Source organism: Pelobates fuscus, chromosome 2 (genome assembly GCF_036172605.1).
Source record: "Pelobates fuscus isolate aPelFus1 chromosome 2, aPelFus1.pri, whole genome shotgun sequence".
Classification (NCBI taxonomy): Eukaryota; Metazoa; Chordata; class Amphibia; order Anura; family Pelobatidae; genus Pelobates; species Pelobates fuscus.
Window position 1 is genome coordinate 115,380,312 of NC_086318.1, and position 18,697 is coordinate 115,399,008.

Consider the following 18,697-nt stretch of genomic DNA (forward strand, 5'->3'; position numbering starts at 1 on the left):
AGTTGTGGGTGATGGGGATCAACGGGCTGGGTGAGGGGGATATGTAAGGTGCTTTCCTCAATCTGGTCCAAGATTTGAGTGTTTGTGCGATGGGGGAGTCTTCCCCTAGTGAGTTCGAGGCCTCGTCCCCACTGTGCCAGATGTATTGGTGTAGTTGATTATTTGCTAGGTCTTTGCACAGTGTGGTCCATCGTTTGTGGGGGTGGCTGTGTGGAGTTCTCTAATGCGCTGTAGAATCGTTGCATGGTAGTATTTGTTCAGGTCCAGTAGGGCAAGTCCCCCCCATGTTTTGGGAAGGCACAGTTTTTCGTGTGCTATCCTGGCTCTATTCCCCCTTCCATATGTATTTAAGGATCGCCGTCTGGAGCGTTTTGAAGAATATTTGTGGAATTGTGTGGAACACGTAGAGTACTCTGGGGAGGATATTCATCTTTACAACCGCGATTCGTCCCTGCCATGAGATGTGGTTTTAGTTCCATCTTTTGAGGTCCTCCAGGATGGTGGACAGGAGGGGTGTGTAATTATGCGTGTAAAGATCTTTCGCATCGGGGGTAACTTGTAGTCCCAGGTATTTCATGCTCTCTGCACCAGTGGAACGGGAATTGTCGTTGCAGTCGCATACATTCTTCCTCTCGTACCGTCACGTTTAGTATCTCGCACTTGGGAAAATGTAATGCTCTTAACTAATTAAGGTATGTAATGAATTCATAACTTTGCATGTGGATAAATTAAGATTACAAAAAACCCCACATTTTTAATGTGGCCCTTAAGTTACCTAAAGTCGGACAACCATGTTCTATGTGTTTCTGTTGTTTGTCACCATGTTGCTCTCTTACATATGAGTTGTAATTATATTGATGATTTTTTTTTTTTTTTTTATGTGCAGGACAATCTTGTTTGTCTATCTCCAAAACTGGCACAGAGCCTTGGGAACTTGAATCAGATCTGTGTGTGTGCCCGTGTGACCAGCACCATTCACCTGATTGACCCTAGCACTCTCCAGAGTAAGTTTGTGCTTTATTTAATGTTGCCTTTATCGTGCTTTTGCTATTTTGTGCTTGAATTCCACTGTGATTTGAGGTTTAGAAATATTTTCTTCCTTTTAAAGTGGCACTCAAGCACCAAAACCACTACATCTAAATGTAGTAGCTGTCACATTTTTTTGCAGTCTTTTTAATAAATTTAAAAAAAATCTATCACAAAAGTACAACTGTGATGGTTGGAAGGAAAACACCAGACTGACGGACTTCTATACCTACAACCTTTCACAATGGGGGTACCAATAGATTATCAGCAAGTCTTGACCGCAGACTCCAACTTTACATTTATAAGTTAAGAATCCAGATCTCATTCTGGGAGTTAACTGATGTATTTACGCTTTTGCTTTTTTCCTTGTTGAGCCAAAAAAGTGTTTCTGCTCAGAAACACTTTATTTTTTTGAATTTTTTTCTTCTTTAAATAATAAAACATAAATAATGCTATTTTGTACCTACTTGTGCACTGCTGCACTAGAAAACAAGCTCTTAAATGTTTTCATGTAATGAATCAAAACCGGTTCATTATTACAGTATTCCAGTCATTCGAGTGTAATTGCTGAAAGTATATCTTCGTTGACTGTGTTTAACACGTAGTTTTGGCCCTCATGATCTCATTCTGACTGCTCGTCCTTTCACCACTTCATCAGCTCACAGTATACCTAATGTTAAATGGGCACTCCCGACCCCTAGTACCCTCTGCTTGTTAAAAAAAGATTTGTGTGAAGAGTGTGTCCTTTTTACATTTTCCAAAAAGAGCAGATTTCAATAGAAATTTACACTTTATAAATTAAAATGGTTACACCCCCTCGACTGTTCCTTGTCTGTTCAGCTCAGTTGAGCTAAACTCAAAAGGCAGCAATTGCCCAGAGCACCTGCCTTGCAAAGATTTCCCAAAATCTGCATTGGGAATGCTGTGATTGGACATGCACAGGAAGTCTGGGCAGGGTTGTAAGAGCAGAATAGCAAAGCCTTCAGACAAGAGAACTGCAGATTTTGCAAGCTGTTTTTAGATAAACCCCCAATGAAAAAATGCATAATTAAATGCATGCAATGGTTTATATGGGGTACTTCAACTAAACAGTGATTTTTATTTATTTTTGTATATGGCAGTGGAGTGTCCCTTTTAATTTACCCTTTACTGTTGCTGCATCATTCAGTGCTAGTCTAGTATGAGGAGACTTTACATGACCTCAAAACCCTCCCCCTCTTGTACTATTCAGGAACTGCACATATGACTATATATGTGGGTATCTGTGTACAGGTAAGTGCATATATAAAATATATGTTCAGGCTCACACATTTCTAACACTTTCCAGAACACTGACTATATATTTTAAGGACTCGGTACTGAAGGGGTCAAGCCATCCTGGAATTGTTACTCTTCACGTACAAGTGACTGCTTCCTAGTTGTCGTTTTTTTGGTTTTTTTTTTTATAGAACTTTTTTTTGTCCAAATGTAATTTCCAAGTACAAATGATTGTGCTTAGGCACATTTTGTTACAAGCTTCGATGATTTGTCGCAGCAGAATCATTATTTATTTATTTATTTATTTATATTGTTGGCTGCACTGTCTAGACATTGTGGCAAATCTCTGTAGGCAATGATTTAATATTGTAGAAAAATTGTACGGATGATTTAAAGCAGCGTCCTGCACTGCTTGACTCAATAAAACAAACAGAAAAAACAATTAAACCTTTTTTTTTAATTTTTTTTTTTTTTTGTTTTTGAGCTGCTAGCATTAAATAAAAACAAGAGGTGCTTGCATTTCACATATCTTGTGTACATTTTTTTTGTTAAAAATGTATGCAAATTTGTTACATTGAGGCACGTGCCAGCTAAAGTGGAATATATGTAACCAGCAACTTTTTATTGCAAGAATAGATTACTATTATTGGAAAGATCTGTGTCGCTGTACATAGAAATAACAGATCACTTTTGATTAAAAAGCGTTTTTTTTTGTTTGTGTTTTTTTTTTCTTTTTCATATTTCCTGCTTCTTGTATTGTAAATGGATGGGATGTCTGACTGGATTTATTTTGCTCTTGCTACGTTAATTATTTAATAGTTTCTTTGCAGCACTAAACTCTGCAGCTTATTTGAGGTTCATATTTAATAATCGTTTTCTTTCTTTTCCCGTAAGTTGCTGAAGTTGATGGAAACACATATTGGCGTCATCCTTTCAGCAGTCTGTTCCACCCTAAACAACTGGAGGAATTTATTGTAATGGAAATCGACCTGATCAGAGATCGAAAACAAGGAGCCGGGGCAGGCATACGATCAAACAAAGTATGGCTTCCTCCATTATTGCTTTGTCTTTACCATGCATTGAGTTCTTTAAAATTGTTGGTGCATATACAATTTTAGAGTATTTTTGAAATTTGCATTTATACAGTGCCATGTGCAATTATGATACAAGTGTATTGGTGCTTTGAAAACAAAATAGGGATCAAAAGTGATGACATGAGAACTCAACAGGACAGTGAAGCCAACATGACACAAAATTTTCATTCACCCTTTCTCCAAAAATGATTTGAAATTTAAGCCCTCACTATGTAGTTCGTGTGGGATAGGTCATACTTTTTGTTTGTATTCTGTGGACTGCAGGAGCAGAGTCACTGTCTGATTGTTTATCAATCAAGCAGCACTGGTTGATAAATTATCTTCTGATCAGCACTGAGGTGAACTTGTTTTGGCAGCTTAGTTGGAGATTAGTGTCTCCATTTGAGAGTAGTTAAAGTTTCGCGAGTTTTGGTTTAATATTTTGATTAGGTTAATAGTTATACGTTCAGTATCTTCTCAAATCATCTTAGACAAACCTTGTCCGTCCATCTGTTTTTCTCCATTCTGTTAATCAAACATCTGTTTTCCTCTGTGACTTAATCAAACATGCGCGATCATGCATCAGCAGTGATACACCCCAAATGGCAGCCCCAGAAGTTTTAGATGGGTCTAGTGTAGATCTGTATTTTGCAGTCCGAAATGCCTCTGTGTGCAGCCAGATGGTTTTGCTACATTCGTTAGGGCCGTTCAAACATCATTGAATAACCCTGCGTGTGTTTTGATCATTGAAACCATACATGACTACATTCAGGTCTTCCAGGTAATGTCATTTGGAAATGTATTTGAATACAATAGTTAAAGTAGTGTGTCCATGACTATTTTTTTTAATTTTTTTATAAAGCAGTGTAGTTCCAATTGTTAGGCAAACTTGTTGAAACAGGTTAACTGCATATTTTTTTATTTGTATATAATTACAAGTTGTGATCATCTTAAATATACTGCTCTTTAAAATAATTAAGTACTTTATCTAGAGATATGCATCTATAAAGCTGTTGTTGTGCCGTTTTCCATGATGACGACTTAGAAATTCGCTCCCAGTAAAGAATAAAAATAAAGTAAATAGATTTTATAATATTTTGAGTTAATTGTTTCCAAGACAACAGAGTTGTTTAAGCTTCGGGTACAAAGAATATAATCTATGATTGTTTTCTGCTCATTTAACCTGTTGGCAATACTCCTCATTAAATAGCTCATGTTGCCAAGGTAACTTGACATGTTTTAAAAGATGGAGGAAAAAAAAGTATGGAAGGTAAATTTGCTTTCCTAGAATAAATCTAGAAAAAAATATATCTAAAATGCCAAATATGAAAGCATTCTGTTTTACTGGGCTATAATTTATACTGACTATATGTATATGTATCTGTATCTGTATCTGTATCTGTATCTGTATCTGTATCTGTATCTGTATCTGTATCTGTATCTGTATCTGTATCTGTATATGTATCTGTATATGTATCTGTATATGTATCTGTATATGTATCTGTATATGTATCTGTATCTGTATCTGTATCTGTATCTGTATCTGTATATGTATCTGTATCTGTATATGTATCTGTATATGTATCTGTATATGTATCTGTATATGTATCTGTATATGTATCTGTATATGTATCTGTATATGTATCTGTATATGTATCTGTATATGTATCTGTATATGTATCTGTATATGTATCTGTATATGTATCTGTATATGTATCTGTATATGTATCTGTATATGTATCTGTATATGTATCTGTGTATGTATCTGTGTATGTATCTGTGTATGTATCTGTGTATGTATCTGTGTATGTATCTGTGTATGTATCTGTGTATGTATCTGTGTATGTATCTGTGTATGTATCTGTGTATGTATCTGTGTATGTATCTGTGTATGTATCTGTGTATGTATCTGTGTATGTATCTGTGTATGTATCTGTGTATGTATCTGTGTATGTATCTGTGTATGTATCTGTGTATGTATCTGTGTATGTATCTGTGTATGTATCTGTGTATGTATCTGTGTATGTATCTGTGTATGTATCTGTGTATGTATCTGTGTATGTATCTGTGTATGTATCTGTGTATGTATCTGTGTATGTATCTGTGTATGTATCTGTGTATGTATCTGTGTATGTATCTGTGTATGTATCTGTGTATGTATCTGTGTATGTATCTGTGTATGTATCTGTGTATGTATCTGTGTATGTATCTGTGTATGTATCTGTGTATGTATCTGTGTATGTATCTGTGTATGTATCTGTGTATGTATCTGTGTATGTATCTGTGTATGTATCTGTGTATGTATCTGTGTATGTATCTGTGTATGTATCTGTGTATGTATCTGTGTATGTATCTGTGTATGTATCTGTGTATGTATCTGTGTATGTATCTGTGTATGTATCTGTGTATGTATCTGTGTATGTATCTGTGTATGTATCTGTGTATGTATCTGTGTATGTATCTGTGTATGTATCTGTGTATGTATCTGTGTATGTATCTGTGTATGTATCTGTGTATGTATCTGTGTATGTATCTGTGTATGTATCTGTGTATGTATCTGTGTATGTATCTGTGTATGTATCTGTGTATGTATCTGTGTATGTATCTGTGTATGTATCTGTGTATGTATCTGTGTATGTATCTGTGTATGTATCTGTGTATGTATCTGTGTATGTATCTGTGTATGTATCTGTGTATGTATCTGTGTATGTATCTGTGTATGTATCTGTGTATGTATCTGTGTATGTATCTGTGTATGTATCTGTGTATGTATCTGTGTATGTATCTGTGTATGTATCTGTGTATGTATCTGTGTATGTATCTGTGTATGTATCTGTGTATGTATCTGTGTATGTATCTGTGTATGTATCTGTGTATGTATCTGTGTATGTATCTGTGTATGTATCTGTGTATGTATCTGTGTATGTATCTGTGTATGTATCTGTGTATGTATCTGTGTATGTATCTGTGTATGTATCTGTGTATGTATCTGTGTATGTATCTGTGTATGTATCTGTGTATGTATCTGTGTATGTATCTGTGTATGTATCTGTGTATGTATCTGTGTATGTATCTGTGTATGTATCTGTGTATGTATCTGTGTATGTATCTGTGTATGTATCTGTGTATGTATCTGTGTATGTATCTGTGTATGTATCTGTGTATGTATCTGTGTATGTATCTGTGTATGTATCTGTGTATGTATCTGTGTATGTATCTGTATATATATATATATATATATATATATATATATATATATATATATATATATATATATATATATATATATATATATATATATATATATATATATATGTGTATGTGTATCTGTTATATTTGGTCAGTATAAAATATAGCCCGATAAAACAGAATGCTTTCATATTTGGCATTTTAAAGCCTCTATACACCAGGAGGTATTTATCTTCCTACCAGGACATTTGACTTAAATATTGATTATAGAGCAGTGCTTGAGCATAAACAGCCTCTGAATGCCTGGCTTTGTCATATAAAGGTAGATTTAACTTTAGAGGAAACCGTTTTTATTTAACCAAGTTGTCTAAACTAGCTTTTATTCAGCTATTACATGCTACATAACTGCACGAGGTCCTTAAAAACAAACAAAAAAAAAAAAAACACTTTTCTGGTGTGGTGTAGAATTTTTTTTTTTTTTTTTTATCCCGGTGAAAGATCAATACTATTTAGGTGAGCTGTGCAAATCTCAGTCTGCCTCAGCAGGTTATGCAGACCTATACAAACCCTGAATTCAGCCATTCCACACAAAAATACTGAAAGTAGCTCAACACCGTATTCACTTCTTCACTAATGCTAACTATGTGCTGTACGATGTTCATACTTTAATATGCCCTTTACAATGTTTTACGTATGCTTTCAAGGGGTCTGTTATTCAGTGGAATGTTCACTAGTCTCATGCTGTGCTCCTTTTTGTTTCTGTTCCCAGCACACACTTGCTGAAGTTTGGGTTCAAAAAACATCAGAAATGAATACAAACCAGCAGTATCATACACGTACTCATCTGGGACATCTGCTGAACCCTGGAGACTTGGTGCTTGGGTATGTAAACTTTACTGTAAACTGACACCACCAGAAGTTTAGTTTTAATTTGAAGCAGCACTCTAACATTATTATTTGGTAATATTCTGTGGGCATCTTTCCTTATTTATTTTGCTATACTTATTATCCCTTTTTGTTTACACGCCATTTGCAATACAACGCAAGTGCCAAATTTTATTCAAGAGAATTCTATAGCGTGCTGCAGACAAATTGATAAAAAGTTAGCTTTTTGACCTGCAGCCATTTGCCATATTTCTTTTTTCGTGGACGGCCAGCTGTGGCTCATATGACAGCTGCAGTCCAAGTGGGAAGTACCCTTTCCAGTATCAGAAGCCTGTTAACCTTAAAGGACCACTCTAGGCACCCAGACTACTTCAGCTTAATGAAGTGGTCTGGGTGCCAGGTACCTCTAGGATTAACCCTTTTTTTTTTTATAAACATAGCAGTTTCAGAGAAACTGCTATGTTTATAATGAGGGTTAATCCAGCCTCCAAATCCTCTAGTGGCTGTCTCATTGACAGCCGCTAGAGGCGCTTGCGTGATTCTCACTGTGAAAATCACAGTGAGAGCACGCAAGCGTCCATAGGAAAGCATTGTAAATGCTTTCCTATGCGACCGGCTGAATGCGAGCGCGGCTCCTGCCGCGCATTCAGCCGATGACGTCGCGATCAAGATGGAGAGGAGGAGGAAAGCTCCCCGCCCGGCGCTGGAAAAAGAGGTAAGTTTAACCCCTTCCTCTCTCCAGAGCCCGGCGGGAGGGGGTCCCTGAGGGTGGGGGCACCCTCAGGGTACTCTAGTGCCAGGAAAACGAGTATGTTTTCCTGGCACTAGAGTGGTCCTTTAAGTAAAAGGTGCTTTGCCTCAACACTCCAAACAAATAACCATTACAGCAACATGATTTGACTACTTGGCGTGGACTGAAGTGCTTATGACGCTTGGAGTATTCGTTAAAACAATTTTGACAGAAGTGTTAACCAAGTGTGAAAATATATTTTATATTTAGTGATTTTAGGTTTTTTTTTTTTTTTGTTAATGCCATACTAAAATGCATGATCATACAACAGGCAGACCGGGACATGTTTGAGCATACAGCATATTGTATTGTACTTTAACATGTCATTTTTATAAATCACAATTGACCTCATAAGTAATCTTGGAAGCAAGAATATAAACTAGAAATCACGGGGGTGGTGAGATGAGTTACTATGACAAAGTAGCAAAACTGAAGCAAAAGGAAAAAAAAAAAAAAAAAAAGACAAAAACAAACCTAAAAATAAATTTGTGTGTGTAAAACGATTAGTTATGATTATTATTTTACTAAAGTGAATTTCAAATTTAAGGCCAAAATAGATGATGTTAGGAGCATTTTCCAATTCAACTCTTTTGACCTTAAATTTAAAATTCACTTTGAATTCTCACTTCTGTGAATAACCCTGAAGTGTAACATCTGTTGAAAAGACCAAGGGCTCAGAATGCTTTCTTATTTTACATTATATGCTGCCTGTATTATGCAATGTACGTATAACAGATCTAGGTACCACTCCACACCTCAAAAGCTCCTCTGATTTCTAGGTGCTTTAACAGTGCCTCTTTGGTTTCTTTCTAAAAGTGCAGATTTTAAATGAAAATCAGTACTTTTGTCAAGTGTCTAGGTTGCACCCTCTTGGCTAGTCAGAATTGTGTACTTCCTCATTGCTTTGTGCCCCAATCTGTATGAGATGGATGTAAGGGATTCTCATAGAGAAGCATTTTAGGCAAAGAGTGGCAACAGGCAGACATGCACCCTGCATTAAAATGCTTCTCTATGAGATGATCAGTACTTATGATCTCCTGGCAGGCAGAGCAGTAGAGGAGTCCCACACTGTTGGCTTACAGGTATTTCAGGAGACATGGGTGAGGTATAAAAGTTAAAAAAAAATTGTCAATACAACACTCCAGATTTATACATTTATTTATTTATAAAGCTGGAGTGTTCCTTTCAAAGGAACGTTCCCAGGCACCATAATCACTATAGCTTGCTGTTCCCCCACCTCCTCTGCAACACAATCAAACTGTTTTCATAGCTAACAGTCGCTGCTGCCCATGTCCCCAATGCTTTTTATTGTTATGAGGAGTATTGCATTTGGCTTTTAGTAGTGTTGGTGTGGTGGGAGGCAGTTTGAGCAGTTTGCAGGGACTCGATCTTGGCACTAGATTTTTTTTTTTTTTAATTTAGATAAGGGGGCAATGAATGTAAAGGAAATCACTAACTTTAGAAATACCGGTTTGTATTCCTAATACTATAGTATTCCTCTAATGGGATAAGCAATTATTTCTTGAAAACACAAAATATTGAGTGGTGAAGCTAAACACTAAGCTTGATGTGTCATTAAAGATATTAGTCTTAATTCTCTGTCTGTGTTATAGCATGTTTAAAGTTAGCCAAATATGCTTTATATATTCAAATATCTCTTTGTTTTAGTACAGATTATTCTAGGGATAACATAATTTAGAACTGTAACGCTAAAAAAAATCTCATTATGGTTTTACAACGTTAATTTATGAATAGAAACATAGTATTCAACACAGAACAGCTTTTACAAAGTTGTAGATAGTGGGATAGTCTTCGTTTAATTTTGTCTGATTAGAGAAGAATGTGACCTCCAGGGGGTATGTAACTATGCTTTGGGTTTGTTAAGAAGTTCTGTATCTTTCTCTTTTTTTTTTTCCCCTCTTTTTCTTTTTCGAGTTCTGAGGCTCGGCTGATTTTTGTTTGTTTATTTATTTGGTATGTGTGGGTGTGCTAAATTACACAGCCTCCCAGGGAGCCAAAAACTGTCTCTCCTTAATGATGTGTTTTGAACAAGTAACTGAAAAAGAACTTGTTCGCTCCACCAAAAAGGTTTAGCACAGAATCTATATTCCTGGATAATTGAATGAAATAATTAGCATTTTAGTTTTTAACTCTTTATTTTGCTACCCTAGGCCCAACCAAGACTGTACACTCCCCAATACTGTCATTTTATTACACCTACACAGTCATTTCAGATTTATGAGCTAGTTATAACATTGTGTACATTTATACACCAATACCTGTATTCCTATATAGCCACAATCGCACACAAATGTATAACTAGCAACATCAAATAAGATATAGTCACACACAAATACCTTGTGTAAACCAAATACCTTGTGTAAACCAAATACCTTGTGTAAACCAAATACCTTGTGTAAACCAAATACAGGCATAGAACGACCGTCACAGTAAGACGCAACAAGACGGATAACTACAAACACTACTACACTGTGATAATAGCTCACCCTCCTCTTTTACTGCCGCTGCTTACCTTTGTTAGAAGTGAGTGGTTCTGATGTCTGAGTAGGGACACTGCAGTACTCCTCCTTCACCTGACAGGTGATGGCCTGGGTTATCGGCTCACATCCTGAAACCTCTTTCCACATTGCCTCTCTGCAGTGGCCAAATGCTAACCAACGCCTTTATGGTTTGCTGCCTGGTACCTTACAGGGCACTGCTCAATGAGTTACAGGGCCTAGTAAGAAACACTTTAGGGTGTTTTGTGCAATAAAACAGGCAACTGTTTAAAAGCATTTACCTGATGGTGAACATTATATCTTAATGTAGGGAAACCTAAAAAAAAAAAAATCCTGCCTTCAACTAAAATGCTGCCCTATGCCTTCTTGAGATACCCTTGGCTAATAGGGTCTTTTTGCATATCTTCACTTCTGAAACCATTTAGAAAGATGACCCTGACATGACATATGCCTGTCCTGAAGGGATACTCTTGGCATCAAGCCACTTCATAGTATTGAACTGTTTTTGATGCATGCATGCTCTCCCTTTTATCGGACAATGTAAAACATTGCTGTTTCTTAGAACAGTGATATGCATTTTGCCTAAATAACATTTATTTTGTCTGTTAGAATGATATCCACTAGTGGCGCTTCATCAGTGAAGACCTTCAGCTTTAAAACGTCCTCCCTTTCAGCGTCATCACGCACAGTATGAGGATTCCAAATGTATTCAGTACTTCTCATATCGAAAAGTGGATATCAGTCTAACAGCCAAAAGAGATGTTATTTAGGCAAAATGCATATCGCTGTTCTAAGGAACACCAACATTAAAAATTATTTTTAAGCGAGTGTTCCCTATTGAGCTTAGATTACAGAGACCCCATTCTCAAAAAAAGTAATCTAGAGAGTCTCCTTGCTGCAGCAGCTCTGCCTTCCATTTTTAATGTTGGTGTTCCTTTAACCAGATTGTACGGAATACAAACAACTCCTTAAATATGTATTTTGGTAGCTGCATGTTCCAGTCTTTAGTGCCATTAGAGAGGGCACACGTGACATTTCATATTAGATTGAGCAAACCCTTAGAAACATAGAATGTGATGGCAGATAAGAACCATTCGGCCCATCTAGTCTGCCCAATTTTCTAAATACTTGAATTAGTCCCTAGCCTTACCTTGAGGCTAGGATATCCTTATGCCTATCCCAAGCATGCTTAAACTCCCTCACTGTGTTAACCTCTACCACTTCAGCTGGAAGGCTATTCCATGTGTCCACTACCTTCTCTGTAAAGTAATAGTAACCTAGTCTTGGGTCTACATACCAATGGTAGTAGCTTTATCTTGGTTTGGGATACATTGTAGTTCAGTAACTCTCTTTAAATGAAAGGTATTTTTTTAAATAGCGTGCATGAGTCCAATTGTCTTGATAGTCGTAAAACGAAATGTGTTGGTGGCTGTCAAGTTTGATATTTTTGGGGGAGGCACTTCATATCTAGTATGGTGGCACTAGTTTATTTGTTGAAATTTTAATACCCCTGATTGGTGAATAAAATTTGTGTATTTCATATTTCTGGCTGTTCCTGTTTACCATGGTTTATCAGCTCACCAAAATCTAAAATTGTAAAATTTCCCTAGCATTGAAATGATTCTATTTATCATGACTATATCTACTTTCAGGTTTGATTTGGCAAACTGTAATGTGAACGATGAGTTTGTTAACAAGATGAATCCTCACCAAGTCCCTGATGTGGTAGGTGTTTTGTGTGTCCATTCTAATTTCAGGAAAGATGGCTTGACACATCTGACTTTCAGAGTTGCAGAACAGGGAGTTTGAGGCCATTGAAACAAACTGTTTCGAAGGAAACTAACCTACTGGATTCCTCAAAATCCTTTTTCACGCTGTTTGCTCGAACAACGGTCAAACCAGGTCTTCAAACATTCCAGCTGTTTTTAGCATGCCCACTGGAGTAAACATTGTAAATCCATGCACTGTGAACTCTTGAGGGTGCAAGAGCACATGGAAGGAAATATTGTAGTTTTTACATGTAGTTTGTATTCTGAGCAGAATAACTGAACTTGTCCAATAAATCCATGATTGTATTTTACAATCCATAATTCTGACAAACTTCACACACAATGGATGCTTTAGAATGTTCTTAAATATTTGGGGAGATCTGGAACATTTCTACACCTAGATATGAACAATAACAATGAAAGCTGCAATTCTAGAAGTTTGCTTCACTTGGTGGTTTTCTGACACTTTTATTAATCTTAATCTTTGACTGACCATTGAATCCTTCTCTTATTAATCCATTCATTCTTTTGTTCATACATCTCTCCTTCCCGTTTTGGCTATATTTATATAAAATGCCCTTGAAGCTCTTGAGTTGCAAATCTTTTGATATTTAGAGACTTAAAGGCCAGCAAGGATTTTGTTTAATAGATGTTTTGATGTTTCTTGTACAGATACTAATCAAAAAGAGTTATGATCGTTCTAAACGACAGCGTCGGAGGAACTGGAAGTTGAAAGAACTAGAAAGGGACCGTGAAGGAATGGATACAGATGATGAAAGGTCACTCAGTTTAATAAACATTACCATTATAATTTGTTCCTTATGGTCCATGTGCTCTGTAATTACAACAGTTGATGTCTGTTAAAGGACTCGTCGGGCCCTTGTGAATGAATAAGTCTAATCTTCGAGCCTTTTAAACACCATTCTGCTGTTTCTTCTCATTCTCCCAAGTATTGGTGTTGCGCAATAAGTCATATCTAATCATTGAATTACAAGTAATGCATGCACACTATTTCTTTAATTATATAAGCCACACTGAAATTAAAGCATTGTAGCTTAAACATTTATTTTTATTACCCCTGAAAACAGTTTGACATAAAATTGTCTCAATAGTACAGAAATGGGACAAGTAAATGAAATACTTAAGGTTTCTTTTCTGTTTGTTTTCAGGCAATATCAAGATTTCCTTGAGGACCTTGAGGAAGATGAACTTATAAGAAAGAATGTTAACATTTACAAAAGTAAGAACTATAATGGAGACCAACTATACTATTATACATTAAGTGTACCTGTCACAGTACTTACAAGTTTAGTTTATCAAAAAGTAGAGGAAAAACCAACTATCTGTTGTGCCAAAAGAATTCGGATGTATAATCTTTTTTTTTTATTAATTTTTTTAAATCTATATTAAAGTTTGGTCTTTTCGGCCTGACATCCGAGCAGTGCAGACGCATGCCTTGCGAGCTCCTGCCCAAGCACAGATTTTAAGCATTAAACAGCCGCCAGTCTGTAGATCAGACCGCATAAACGCAACCGCCTGAACGGTGGCATCCTGGCGAACACACCAACGTTAAAATTGTGACGCTACTCACCGGATCGCCCGACTCCTGACTTTGCGGCCTACAGGCTGACCTGACGTAGGAGAGAGTCGCCCTCCTGAGGTCCTGGTTAGCTGAGCAGATCGGTTCTCCCTCCCCCACCCTCTGGACAGGTGGGGGATATCCTGGTCCGCACCAGAGAACGCTACTACATCTTCAAGGCATAGCAGCTTATACTCTCCTTACTAGAGGAGAGTGGCGAAGCACATGCTCCCCTGGGAAATTAAGTTTCAGGTGGCTTTCGACGCCCTGTGTTCAGCATTCTGGACCCGGATCGAGTACCGCCAGCAACAACTCACTCCCTTCAGCTGTGACCACGGAAGCTCTCCAGCTCTCTACCGACAGCCTGTACCTCTCCTAGGTTGAGAGCAAAAAAGAGCAAGCATCCTGCACCTGTGGTGAAGCCTACTCGCATAGCTCCCACACAAACACCCTGCCAGACGGAGATCTCGCCGACCTCACCTACCTGCATTCGGGTCAAGGCGGTCCAGCGCTCTATGGAGCCTCGAAGACTCAACCTGACTGCAGTGAGGAGAGCATATAACGGTGGGAGCTGGTGGACAGCGGCGAGATATACAACCTGTAATGGTCCCGGAGACCCTGATCACCTGCCTCAGTATGGCCTGCTGGCAACAGGCATTGGATGACCACAGAACTCTGAGCCCATTATACTCTCCCTGGTTTGGTACTGTTTCCCTCTTCTCCTTGCATAACGCTAAGCCCACTATTAAGAATGCATAGGCTGTAGCCAGAAGAGCTCCTCTAGGTGGTACTTCTCTCTCTTATCAGCATGTCTCAATCTCAACTGTTTTTATCTTCTTTTTCTATTTATTTTGTTATCTAGCATATAAAAGCTTTTCATGCAGACACACCATGATCGTGCACACATGCATACTGTTCTATCTTGTTTAATATTAATGCCTGTACCAGCCACGTAAAATACTTATGCATACCTAGCCTGTCAGACCATGTTCTTAGCATATAAACTTTACTCCATTCATGTTGTTGTATATGTAATTTGCCTATCTGATTGAACTCCATACTTACTCTTCTATACAATGTGAATCTTCTGCCACAATAAAAGAAAAATTGCCCAAAAAATTAAATAAAAAATATGGTCTTCACCACTTAAGGTGGTCAATCAATTCCTCGTCTTAGAACATCCTATATGAAGGAATGAATGAATGAGAAAAAAACAAGTGTACCCCCCACTAGGTAGTCTTCTTGCTCTCTAGCACAGCTATCCCCCCAGCAAGCATTTCTCAAACTTGCTGGATGATGTGAACATTGTGAGTTATTTCAGTGTTGCAATGCCAAAGAGCTGTTTGTGTTATAGCAGAGGGTAGCCATGGTTTGTGAAGTGTTCTTAATCAAGGTCAATTGTATGGTAGGAATGAAGAATGGACCCCAGCAAGGCCCTCTCTCTGCTAGATAGGAGGAGAATAAAGTATTCTTAAAATCTAAACTGTAACACTATGAGAACTTATATATGTAATGCGTAAGGAGATGTAATTAATCTGTCATTGACAAGTTTTTCTTTAACTTTCTGATGCAGGATTGAACATCGTACAAAAATATAAAATCTTAATCTAAGAATTGCTTGCTCTCTTGGTGTCAGATGTAATTTATTAAAATTACATGTATTGGTAAAATGTTTAATTTATTTAATTACCCTGCCTGTGCTGCCTTTTCGTGTGACCTTGTGTCCACATTCGCATGTGCATGGATGAATGTAATTGTTTTGTGAATCCATTTGCAGAGGAGAATATTGCTGTGGAGAGCGACACAGACGAGGAGGGAGCTCCTCGGATCAGCCTTGCGGAGATGTTGGAAGATCTTCACATATCTCATGATGCCACTGGTAGTGAGGGAGCCGAGATGCTGACGGAATAGAGACTCTTCAAAACATCTGGCTGGTGCAGTTTTTTTTTTTTTTAAAGATAATTCAAAACCTGCCCAATTTAATCTGAACCAGCTCATGCATATTTCTTTCTAATGGTGGATTGCCGAGTCTGTTTTGCATCATTTGAAAATATATTATTAAAATAATGCACCTTTTAAGTTTTGTGTGTGTGTTTGGTTTGGTTTTATTTATCTAAATGATCTGGATTGAAATGCCAAAAGATCTAAGCTGGTTTATTTGAAGCCTTGAAAGGGGAGCATTATCCCTAATGTGCAAAATTTAAGTGCTGCTGACATGGCTAACTGTTGTACACAAAGGAATCATCCATATCTACATTATACAAGCTACAAATCTTTAAAAAGCTTCATTTCAGATGTAAAATGTGGAGTTTCTTATGCGTAGCAGCCCTTTACTTGCATACCCTACTTAACTCTTTAGAGCGAATCACATCTGCTTAACGAGTTCTGGAAAGTTTTCACATGTGTATACACTAGCTGGTCTGAGGTTTGTGGGCAGGAGTAGGTTTAAATGCCGTTTTTATTCTTTATTTGTTCATAATACTGCTTTTACAGTATGGAGCAGATGTTTGACCAATAGCAGCATAAGACTAAAAATAGCGATTTTAAATGTTCACATGTTCATCCAGTAATCTATAAGCATGGGAGAGGCTTAGGACTTAGACTTAATAGGAAAGTTATGCAAACCACAAGATTATGCAATTCTTCTGAATTTCCCGATAACCCTTATTTGATGCAAATAGCTTCATCACTGAATAACTTGTTCTCATTATGACGGCTTTGCTCCATTTGGGGTTTGTCCTGTTGATGGGCCTTGATAAAATATTCTAAGAAGGCTGTCTTAACAGTGACTATTGTTTTTTGTCAAGACATTATGTATGACACAAGATTTAATCTGGTATATGGTAATAGAAACCCCAAATGAGGTCTGTTCAGTGCATAGTGACTGAATTCTCACTTGTTAAATACAATAAAATATATTAATAGTAATACAGAAGTTATGGTGCTTAAAACAATCACAAGCCTCTGTATTTAGGAATCATTGTATATCATGATATGCGGGGGAAAGCCTATGATGCTAATGTTCACAATGTCTTGGGGGGGGGGGGGATTGTTTTTAATGGCATGCTTGCTGACATTAGCAGTATACATTGTATACATATAACATGCAAGATTCCTGTCTTTGCAATTTTAATTCTTACAATTCATTCATCTGACGTGTGGTGTATTGACATCACACATAACATGTAAGCAGCTGAGCCAGCCTTGTAAGTTATACAAATGTTAGGAGCATGTTCACAGTGTACACTGCCTTCACGATCAGTGCGGAATTTGAGGATAGCCGCTTGTCGTCCGACTGGGAGATTTATTATTTAGTAAGCAATTTGTGTGCTTGTGGCTTAATTGAGCAACCCTGCCCCCTCAGGACAAGTGGAGAAATGTCTGTGACATGTAAACTGAAGCATAACAAAAATGTCTCAATCATTAAAAACATTATTTTTTTTTACATTTGCTATTTTTTTGTAACCCATTTTATTGCAGAAGGTTAAGCCATAGATTGTCTCTTGACACTCAAATTGGTACATGTGATCATGTAAATGCCAGATTGTTTTTATTAATAAAGATGCCTAATTCTTAAATAAAAAAGACTAAATACAAAATTTGAATGTCACTTTAAATATAATTGACCACCTGTTTTAGTACACAATTGAAGATGATGCTAGCGTTAGTGTACTTATAATCTTAATTTTAATAATGACAGGAGGCTTCCTATTTTGCATAACTCTCTTTACTAAACTCCATAGCAGTAAAGAAAGTGAAACATTTAAACCAATCAAAATGCAAATAGGGAGTATATCATCCCAGCAAATAGGCTCCTCCTCTTTCGGAAGCGACATCGGAACAGGGACAAAGGTTAGTGATAAAGTCTGTAGTAAACATCAACTGTGGTATCCAACTGGAATGATGAACTTCTCGGCAAGAGTGGGAACAGGCACCAACGGGTGATAGAAGTTGTCCGATAGAAGTCGTGGTCTTTACATGAAGAACCGCAGTCCTATGAGTATGCCGCAGAAGTTGCAGGATGAAACGAAGTTAAACTGAAATGAGAATGTGAGAAGGTTAGGCACCGGTCTGGCAACTGTTTGTGATATAGGTATTGATCCATCGGATAGTATTGAAACCGTATATATTATGAATTCAGAGTATAGTCTAACAGTAGATTGATAGGCTGATGGTAATAGAGGATACAATATGCCAACATGTTGGTTGATGGAAAATAAAGAAGGAAGGAAAAAGAGACAGTGGTAGCTGTATAAATAGAGTAGTTTCCCTCCTCTCCGGGTGGGAAGGGTGGGAAAATACTCGCCTCCTGTCATTATTAAAATTAAGATTATAAGTACACCAACGCTAGCATAATCTTCAATTTTATCACATGACAGGAGGCTTCCTATTTTGCATTTTTAACGCTGTTGTATAAGAGACATGGCCGCGCCGGAGTTCGGTCGGAAGTAGAAGGTGCGGAACGTAGATTCTCTAGACCAAGCCGCGGAGTGTAGGATATCCGTTATGGAGGCACCTGCCATGAAGGCTGAGGATGCTGCTGCTCTGCGTACGGAGTGGGCTCCAAATGTGGTGTCCACGCCGGCTAGCGATAGTAACCATCGAACCCA

General features: G+C 37.5%; 1 protein-coding gene across 1 annotated transcript in view; it reads left to right on the forward strand.

Annotated features, from left to right (window-relative positions):
* Positions 1–16,166, forward strand: part of NMD3 (NMD3 ribosome export adaptor) — a 29,946-nt gene extending 13,780 nt beyond the window's left edge. The window contains exons 10-16 of the mRNA XM_063442604.1: positions 887–1,004; positions 3,178–3,323; positions 7,315–7,427; positions 12,392–12,464; positions 13,181–13,287; positions 13,678–13,748; positions 15,865–16,166. Of these exons, the coding sequence (XP_063298674.1) occupies positions 887–1,004; positions 3,178–3,323; positions 7,315–7,427; positions 12,392–12,464; positions 13,181–13,287; positions 13,678–13,748; positions 15,865–15,998 (762 nt within the window). The 3' untranslated portion in view covers positions 15,999–16,166. The remainder of the gene's footprint in view (positions 1–886; positions 1,005–3,177; positions 3,324–7,314; positions 7,428–12,391; positions 12,465–13,180; positions 13,288–13,677; positions 13,749–15,864) is intronic.
* Positions 16,167–18,697: the final 2,531 nt, after the last annotated feature.